The sequence below is a fragment of the Vigna umbellata genome, chromosome 9 (assembly GCF_029865625.1).
Source record: "Vigna umbellata cultivar VRB3 chromosome 9, Vumbellata_1.0, whole genome shotgun sequence".
Classification (NCBI taxonomy): Eukaryota; Viridiplantae; Streptophyta; class Magnoliopsida; order Fabales; family Fabaceae; genus Vigna; species Vigna umbellata.
Genome location: NC_142173.1, coordinates 31,404,948 through 31,415,458, shown reverse-complemented (window position 1 = coordinate 31,415,458; position 10,511 = coordinate 31,404,948). Strand labels below are relative to the sequence as shown.

The window sequence follows — 10,511 nt, the reverse complement described above, 5'->3', positions numbered from 1 at the left end:
GTAAAAATGTATGATTGAATTGATTGAAGTAAATGTATTTAGGATATCACAATGTTCCCTTCTTTATCTTAATTTTATTAATCATTCCATGTCATCCTTATTTAAGTCATTACAAAAAATAGTAGCATTACTTATAATGATTTTTATATTGTTTATTTTTATATTTTATATTAACTGGTAAATGTTGATTCTCACTAAAGTTCACAAAAGTAATATAAACAATATTAAAATAATACTATAAAAATAAAGAATTAATTTAAACAACTTGCACACGTAGGTTTTGAGACATTTAACGATCATAAATTTATGTTGTGTTTGTATCTCTATTTCTTGTGAATCTTATTGCATTAAATTGATCTATAAATCAATTAGTAGTCAGAAAAAAAAAAGGAGTTCCCAATAGCTAAAAACGATTTTAAATATTGATTATAAAGTGAATCAACATGCTCTAATCCACACAAAAGATATATTGTTTCTTTTAATGATAATATATATGAAACGGGGAATTTTATTTAACAAACAGTAAATCCTGTGAAATTTGTTTACAACTGGAACAAGAATCAAATAATATAACAGTATAGAAAAATTCTAATACTTTTCAAGCAAGAATTCCCCAAAGTGTATGATTCAACCTGAAGTAGAAGAAGAGAAGAAGGTTGTAAAGGAAGGTGCAATTTCAGAGAGAAAGAGATGAAATCAGATCTCAGCAGAGGAAACAGAAAATAGATCATACCAGAGTCATGCTTTCCTCACCGAACAAAATCCTTTAATAGCACGTTTTCTTTACGTGCTCTTACCCTTTTACACGTGTCCATTCTCACAGTTTCTTCTTCCACGTGTCCCTTCCTAGCAGCTGCATTTCCCTCCACTTCTCCTTCACTCGCTACAATACCCTCCCCTTTATAAGCAACCTTGTCCTCAAGGTTGAAGTGAGCAAAAGCTTGTTGAAATTCATTAATATCCTGCCAAGTAGCTTCTTGAGGTGCAGTAGAGTGCCATTGAACCAACATCTGTTGTATGTCAGTGGAGTTACGCTGTATGACTCTTGTATCTAGAACTTTCATTGGACTTATAACAGAGCCAAACTCATTAGTGGTCAAAGGTAAAGGTAAGTATGGTTGAGACTAATTTCCCAAAAACTTTTTAAGCAAGGAAATGTGAAAAACAGGGTGAATTCGAGCTGTGTGAGACAACTTTAACTTGTAAGCCACTACACCAATCTTCTCCACTACTTCTAATGGACCAAAGAACCTCATGCTCAGTTTTTTATTCTTTCTAAGAGCCAACGAGTTTTGTCTATATGGCTGCAATTTCACTAAGGCCAGATCACCAATTTACAATTGTAACTCTCTTCTTTTTTTACCAGTTTGTATTTTCATGTAATTTTGAGCTCTCATGAGATTGTGCTTGAGCTGTTGCAGCAATTTATCCCGATTTCTTAGAGACTCTTGAATAGGAGGAGGATCTTTAGCATTAACTTCATAAGGAATAACCACAGGTGGTTCCTGACCAAAAACAACTTTAAAATGACTCATTTTTATATTGTGATGGTAAGAAGAATTATACAAATATTGTGCCCACAGAAGCATATAATACCATAGCTTAGGACTCTAAAATACATAGCACCGCAAATACATCTCTAATGTCTTGTTAAGTATCTCAGTTTGGCCATCACTTTGAGGGTGGTATGCCGAGCTCATTGCCAAAGTAGTGCCTTGAGCTTTGAATAGGTGCTGCCAAAAAGAACTGATAAAAATCCTATCTCTATCCGAGACAATGGTTCTAGGGAAACTATAAATCTTTGTCACATTATTAATAAAAGCTTTGACAACTCCCTTACTAGTATAATAAACTTTTAAGGGAATGAAATGCCCAAACTTGGACATTCTATCAATTACCACCAGGATTGTAGAAAAACCGTATGAAAGAGGTAGATTTGTAATAAAATCCATAGCTATGTCTTCCCAAATCTGTTGAGGTATTGACAATGGTTGTAATAACCCATAAGGCAAAGCTTGATTCACTTTAGCTTGTTGGCAAATACTCCACTGTCTTATATACTGTTTGATATCTTCTTGCATCTTTGGCCAATAAAACTGATTGCAGATTCTAGTATAGTCTTAGTAGTGCCAGCATGACCCCCAACTTTAGAATCATGAAACTCTTGCAAAATTTGATTCTTCAATGTCGTGTCTACTGGTATCATTAATCTTCCGCTTTTAAAAAGTATGCCATCTTTAACCACAAACTTCTGAGTAGGTAAAGTGCCTTGGGTATGCTGCAGCATCAACTTGCTCAAATCTGCATCCTCCTTTGTCACCTTAGCAATTTGTTCCAGCCATTTGAATTTGGACTCAGACCAAGCTAGCAAACAAGTTCTAGACAAAGCATCACCTAGGATGTTCTCTTTTCTAGGCTTATATTGTATAGTAAAATCATAGCCTAAAAACTTAGGAAGTCATTGTTGCTGCTCTGGAGTTTGGAGCTGCTGCTCTGGAGTTTGGAGCTGCTGCTCAAGAAATTCTTTCAAGCTTTTCTGATCGGTTTTAATAATGAACTTATGGCCTAGCAAGTAATGTCTAAACCTAGCCAAAGTCTCTGTGATTGAATAAAATTCTCGGATATAAACAAATTGTTTCTGCATTTGAGGAAAAAGTTTCTTTGAAAAGTAAGCAATTGGACGTTGAGACTGGCTAAGAACAGCTTCAATTCCTGACCTCGAAGCATCCGTTTCCAAAACATAAGGCTCATCAAAATTTGGAATGGCAAGCACAAGAGCAGATGTCAAAGCCTCTTTCAACTTTTCAAATGCTAGGGATGCATTTTGAGCCCACTGAAATGATTCCTTTTTTAGAAAATTTGTTAAAGGTGTCGCTATTGTTGCATAACTCTTAACGAATCTCCTATAGTAACCCGTGAGGCCTAAAAATCCGCTCAACTATTTGACTGTTGTAGGTAGAGACCACTGTTTTACAGCCTCTAATTTAGAAGTTTCCATAGCAACACCTGTACCTGATAAAGTATGGCCCAAATAATCAATTTCCCTCACCCCGAATGAGCATTTTGAGAGTCTTGCATATAATTGTTGCTAGTGAAGTGTTTTCAAAACTAATTCCAAATGATACAAGTGATCTTTCCCTGTGGCACTAAACACCAAAATGTCATAAAAAAAAACTAGCAAAAAATTTTGCAAATATGCCTTGAAAATCTCATTCATTAGACTTTGAAAGGAAGCTGGGGCATTGGTTAACCCAAATGGCATTACAAGCCATTCATAATGTCCATGGTGGGTTCTGAAAGCAATTTTATATCTATCTTCCGGATTCAACAAGACTTGGTGATAACCAGATCTTAAGTCGAGCTTTGAAAAGAAAATTGCTCCAAATAACTCATCAATAAGTTCATCCACCGTGGGAATGGGAAAATTATCTTTAATTGTAATTCCATTCAGAGCGCGATAATCAGTACATACTCTCCATGAGCCATCTTTCTTCTTGATCAAAATGATTGGAGAAGAAAATGGACTTTTGCTTGGTTGGATTATGCCTTCCTCAAGCATGTCGTGCACCAATTTTCAATCTCAGCTTTTTGACTACGTGGATACCTGTATGGTTTAACCTTGATAGGTTGAGAGCCTTCCATCAGAGGAATAGAATGATCCTGAAATCTAGGAGGTGGCAAGGATGTAGGGACATAAAAAACCGAACTATAATTGCATAACAACAAGGCCAAATCTGGTGCAACATCCACAGGCAGAGCAAACACAGGGGACTGAGATGGACTGTCTTAGAGCAGTTGCATACTAAAAACCTCAACAATAGAATCAGTGTTCACCATTCTTCTCATGTGATGTAAAAGTGCTTGCGTAGGTGAAGAATCAAGATTGCCTTGTAGAGTGATAAATTTCCCCTCATGTAAAATCTTCAATTGTAATGCATCATAATCCGCAATATGAGATCCTATGGTATTTAAGCAATTGGCTACCAAAATCAGATCAGTGCATGAAATAGGTAGCAAAAATACAGGTAATTCAAATCTTGCCCCTTGAACTTGAATATGCAAAGCTTTAATCAATCCTTTAGCTTTCATATAACTTCCATTTCCCACCATAACTTTGAACAAAGGAGCTGGTTCTATGTCCAACTTAAGAAACTTAGCGATCCGTGGCTGTAAAAAATTATTCGAACTACCTCCATCTACTAATACTGTGATTGACAAAGAATTAATGTGAGCAAAAAAACGAATGGTGCCAACTCCTAAACCTCCCTTCATAGCATTTAAAGACAAATGATGAGTATCTTCTAATCCATCTTCACTATTTGTATGAGTCACATTTTAGAGATTTTCAGTCTCATTATCATAATCAAAATCCTCCTCTTAAGCTTGTAACATCAACAGTTGTCTATTAGCACACTTATGATTGAAAGTAAACTTCTTATCACAAAAATAACATAAACCTTTTTCTCGCCTCAATTGCAGTGGTAGATGATAATGGAGAATATTTATGAGTATATGTGGTAGAACGTTGTTGCACAACAGGAGCATACTTTTCTTCATACAATTTGGCCAAAGACACTGCACGTAGAAGATTAGTAGGACATTAAGCCACTACGTCCCTTCTAATATCCCGATTTAAACCACATAAGAAACAATTTAACATCGCGCCATCAATAAGACCCTCAGATTTATACAGTTTGAACAATTTTGCAGTTGGCGAGTCGAAAGGAGATGGTATGAAATGGCTCTTCAAAGCTCTCGTCAAATCTGACCATGTGCGAACTATCGCCACGATGTAACATTTGAAACCAGGAAATCACATGCTTCTCAAAATGAATAGAAGCTATGTCGACTCTCTCTTGATCCAGGGTATGATGATAATTAAAAAACTGCTCGGCTTTGAAAATCCATTCTAACACCGATGTTGTGCCATCAAAATGAGGAAAGCCCAAGGAGATGTTGCGTACCGACATCGCAGAAGCGGAGGGAGTCACCAGCAACGACGACCCATTTGAGTTCGAAGCATCAATGTGTCGATTGTCTCCATGCGTTAAAGAATCAAACAATTTCTGCATCTGATCCATACGATTGTTGTTTGCGGTTTGAAATTGGAGGAGCAAATCTCGATTTGCTTTATCATGATCCGGTTGTTTCTCGATCCAATTCTAAATGGAAATGAGCTAGGTTTGCATGTCCTTCATTCGAGTATTCTCAGCCATTGACGTAAATAAAAGCACCAATGAAACGGGGAATTTTATTTAACACAATGCAACAGTAAACTGTGTGAAATTTGTTTACAACTGGAACAAAAATTAAACAATATAACAGTATAGAAAAATTTTAATACTCTTCAAGCAAGAATTCCCCAAAGTGTATGATTCAACCTGAAGTAGAAGAAGAGAAGAAGGGTGTAAAGGAAGGTGCAATTTCAGAGAGAAAGAGATGAAATCAGATCTCAACAGAGGAAACAGAAAATATATCATACTAGAGTCATGTTTTCCTCACCGAACAAAATCCTTTAATAACACATTCTCTTTACGTGCTCTCACCCTTTTACACGTGTCCATTCTCACAGTTTCTTCTTCCACGTGTCCCTTCCTAGCAGTTGCATTTCCCTCCAGTTCTCCTTCACTCGTTACAATATACTCTTTAAATTTTTCATGGTAAGAAAATATTATGTTAAGGAACTCTATATCTTATATGTAAGAATTATAAAGATAATACAGGTTTTCAAAATTATAAGAAAAAAACTTGACGTTCATTCCAATCCTAAAACTTAAAAGATAAGAAACAAAGCGTGAAAAAAAGAAGAAGAAAAAAAAGAATAGAGTTATTCAAAACTACGATTGGTTTATACATAAATTAATGCTGAAATGCTTTTTATATTATAGATGAAGAGTGGTATCGATTTCATAGTATGTAAGTGTAAATTTTAGTTAACAAATCAATTTTATGATATTGAATTAATTTAAGGTTTATTTTTTGATAATTATTTTTTAATTTATTGTATAAATAATTTTTACTTATAAAAATTTATTTAATTATCTCTTCCCGATTATTTCTCATAAAAAGCAGTCGTAAGTTTGTTGCATCTTTAATCTCTACAAGTATAGCCTACTGTTAGTATTGAATGTAATGAACAGTGGTTGTTTTTACTTGTAGCGATACGTTTTATTTTATTTTTAAATATAGTGAGAAAAGAGAAATACCAAAATTTTTAAAATACGAAAATCAGTATCTACAAAGTTTATTTCTAACTGTTAAATGTATTAACTTAAATTCATACATATAACGAGGTTATGTTAACCTTTTAACTCTTAAGTATAGCAAAGGAAGTGCATGATGCCGCCAAAAGCTCGTGACCCATGTCGGAGAGACCGCACGTAGCAACAGCTGCTTCTGATGCTGACAACATATATTTTTATTTGGTTTGTAATAATAATAATAATAAATTATAATATTAATGTTGATCATTCATTCTACTACTACCACCCTAGTACCTATCACTCAAATTCTGTTTGTTCTTTGGAAAAATGATAGATGTGTAGTGTAATTTTAAGTCTAAGAAATAAAGAAAGGTAGGGATTTGAAAAAGTAGGACAAAAAATAAAAGTAAAAGATAAAATATTATCCAATCTAAATGTGTGCAAAGGTACAATGGTTGTTCCTCCTACCTACAACCCTACACCCACAACATTCATAAACAACACCCACTCCACTCCGCCGGGCCCCGCCCCAACTTATCCCTCCTATGTGGGAACCAGAAAACTAATCTTATTTAGCTCCGCTATATACACGCGCCACCCACGCGCCTCCCACGCGCCACCTTCCACCTACTTCAATGCGTGCACTCAGTTTCAGTTCCTGTCATGCATGCCGTTTGCTGAAGCGCGTTGTTTGATTTTTGTTTGTCTCCCACTTTGTTATTTCGATTACATTTTAGGTGTATTTGTTATCTCTCTGTACTTCTATTCTCTTTTTTTTTTCTTCACTAAATTAGTTACTATACACTTTTATTTTTTCTTATTACTTTTTTACTTTTTTATTTTGACATTTTACTCATACTTATTTTTAAGAAGCCTTAGTGAATTTATCATATTACAGTTATACAGGATACTTATCCAAAATAACTCATAAATTTTTGTATGAATGAGCTACCATTACACTTTTATTATCATTTTTAAGAAAATTGCAGAGACAAAAATTACAAAAATGCGTGTTTAATTCCCTTTGTATCAAATGTTTGTTATTGTCTTACCCTTGTCAAAAGAAAGTATCAAAATGTCATTTATTAGAAGATATTGATCTCTTATCAAAATAAAGTGAGTTAATATTAGGATTGACAACTACTTAGGTCGAACACAGATAATATTTATCTCTTGATTTGCAATAAAAAAATTCATCTATTACATGTTTTATTACTTTTTCAATACTTGATTAAAAAAATACCAGATATTTTAAGATTTATGGATGCTTGTGAATAATCACAAATATTTAAAAAGTTATATTTTATAAAATTTTAAAATTAAATTTAAATTAAATTTAAATAAAATAAAATATAAATTAAATTAAATTATAATTAAATTTAACCTAATAAAATATAAATTAATTTTAATATTAATTAAATATAAGTTAATAAAATATAAATTAAATTTTTATTTCAATTTTTTGTCTTGGATATCCACATCCGACCATTTAAAAGTGAATAAAAATACTCACTATCCACCATCTGTGAATAATAAATATATACAAAATATCAACTATCCGCCACAAATTTTTTTTTATAAATACTTTTTTCCATTCCTAGTAAGTAGTATATAAGTGACTTTAAATTTCACTTGACAAAAAAATTGATGTTGTGAGTTTCGGTTATTCTCAAAGTTCAATCATTAAATTGGTAATTAAGTCATCCATTGGATACCGATTAATGTTTACTTTGATACTTGATATGTATTTTCAGCATGAGGGTGGTGTTTTGTTATCTTCCTATTCTCATGATGTAAAAAGGAAAAGAAGGAAATGAAATGTGAAAAGTGACAAAACTTATGTTGTTTGGAAACAATGAAACAAACGAAAGATATAACAAAATTGTGGATCACGTGCCATTCAATTCACACTGTCTTATGCAAAGTGAAGAAAAACATAATAATTTATTAATTTGTTCACCTTATACCAAAGTAAACCTCCTCCTTCAACTTGTTAGTATCATCCTCAACTCATGAAATGAAAAATGAGAAAAAAATGGATGGATATGTGGAAAAGTGACTATGCTTGTGTAGTTTAGAAACAAGGAATTAAAGAGAAAAGTTATAGAAAAAGATTGGATCCCACCCAACTGATTGGGAAAAAAAGAGATGGAAAAGTTATTGAAGCCTATGTTGTTGAATAGTAGTGATACAAAAGAAAAAAATAGTGGAGCCAGCATAGTTGAATTTTCACTGTAATATGTAAAGGAATATGTAGAAATGTTTTAATTATTAACCTTGTAACATAATACACCCACTCTTTGAGATTTGTTGTCTTCCACTTTTTATGGCGAATAAACGAAAAGAGGAAATGAAAATGTGAAAAGACTGAAGCTTAATGTTATTTAGTACGCATGAAGAAAAAGAAGAAAGATATAAAAAATAGTGGATTCTATGTAATTGAAAATCGACTTCGTAAGCGAAGAAACACATAGAAATGTTATATATGCTAGTAACCTTATACAGAAACAAACCCATTCCTTGAATTAATCTTGTCTACTTCCTCTTCTTAAGACCAAAAATAAAAAAGAAAGATTTTAACATTATTGAAGTTTATGCCACATTTGGCAGTTAAACCGACTATCTTACAACCAATTTAAGAGAATTCTAAAAATTTATAATTATAGAAAAAGTAGTTTAATGAATGGATATATAAAGTGTATTTATCATGGTATGAACTGGTTGGATCTAAAAAGATTAAGACACATTGGATCTAAAAAAATTGAATGTATATACCTTTTATATCTGGCTTACGACCACGTTGTTATCCATATTAGGAAAAGGAAAGAAAAAATATACGTAGAGTGGATAGAAAAAGATGGAAACAGAAAAACAAAAGTCGAATACAAAGTTGATATATGGTTCGAGTGTGGTTGTTGTGTATGGTAAAGATTTGCATTAAAAACAGATATATTGTTGAAGTAAAATTTATCCGTTTTGTCATTTGTCCTGGGCTCATGGTGCCCAGGAGTACTGTCACCCCAAGTTAAAACTTTTCGCAGTTAATCTTGCGCACACATTCATGTGCAAGCGGTGAAAAACAAATTACGGAGTGACCGGAACAGCCGGTGGAAGGTGAAGATCTTGAGACAAATGGAGAGAGAGAGTTTTGTATATTATGCTCTAATTGTCGTGTCCTCCGAAAACAGAGAACCGCAAAAGTATATGAAGGAATACACCTTTGGACAAAGAAAGCACGACGAGAGCAGAGAACAAAGAGAGAGAAACACTGCGAGAAGAGTACTGAGACCCCCTTTTAAATTTTCCCATCACTTGTCATTAATAGTACTCACAAGTTTAAGATTTTCGCCAATTTTTCCAAATGGAATTTGAGGATCAGGAGGACCAAGAGGAGGAGCAGTGTATGGGTGCCGCAGCTTACGACCCCGCCCGGATGAAGGTTCCGCTCGGTCCGGAGGCAGTCATGGCTGCGCAGCCTGTGAGAAGCAGCACCAACGGCGGCGCAGGGAGGGCACGCTACAGAGAGTGTCTGAAGAACCACGCCGTCGGCATCGGCGGCCACGCGCTCGACGGCTGCGGTGAGTTCATGGCAGCGGGGACGGAGGGTTCCATCGACGCGCTTAAATGTGCAGCCTGCAGCTGCCACCGCAACTTTCACCGCAAGGAGAGCGATGGGGCCGGCGCCTCCGTCGGCGGTGGGGACCCCTACTTGGTTTCGCACCACCCGTTGCACCACCCTCCGCCGCCCCAGTTCGCGGCGTACTACCGGACCCCGACTGGATACCTTCAGGTGGGGGGGCAGGCGCGCGTGGCTGGGACGCTGGCGCTGCCGTCGACGTCCGGCGGCGGTGGGACGCAGAGCACTCGGGAGGACCAGGAGGACGTTTCGAACCCGAGTGCAGGTGGAACGGGGTCCAAGAAACGGTTCAGAACAAAGTTCACGCAGGAGCAAAAGGACAAAATGCTTGAACTTGCTGAAAAACTAGGGTGGAGGATTCAGAAACACGACGAGGGTGTGGTCCAAGCCTTCTGCAACGAAACCGGGGTGAAGCGTCACGTTCTCAAGGTTTGGATGCATAACAACAAGCACACTCTCGGTAAGAAGCCCTAGTAAAGTGCGCAAATTCCGATGCTCAAACTTCTTCAACTCTCTAGCTCACCCACCCACCCACCCAAATTGTTAGGGTTTCTTTCTCTTCTTATTGTGTTAGCGTTTGAGGATGTAGGTAAGGTTAATTAGATCAAGTTATTATTGCTGCTGGGTAATTTAATTTTCTGTTGAGTTGAAAAAATCAGTCTTTTTTATGA

General features: G+C 35.5%; 1 protein-coding gene and 1 pseudogene across 1 annotated transcript; one reads left to right on the top strand and one right to left on the bottom strand.

The window, feature by feature from the left end:
- Positions 1-2,458: 2,458 nt before the first annotated feature.
- Positions 2,459-5,081, bottom strand: LOC148193214 (uncharacterized; annotated as a pseudogene).
- A 4,313-nt stretch (positions 5,082-9,394) lies between these two features.
- Positions 9,395-10,511, top strand: LOC124849018 (zinc-finger homeodomain protein 2-like). Its single transcript, XM_047326858.2, has one exon. The coding sequence runs from the start codon at positions 9,565-9,567 to the stop codon at positions 10,312-10,314; it is 750 nt and encodes a 249-aa protein (XP_047182814.1). The 5' UTR covers positions 9,395-9,564; the 3' UTR covers positions 10,315-10,511.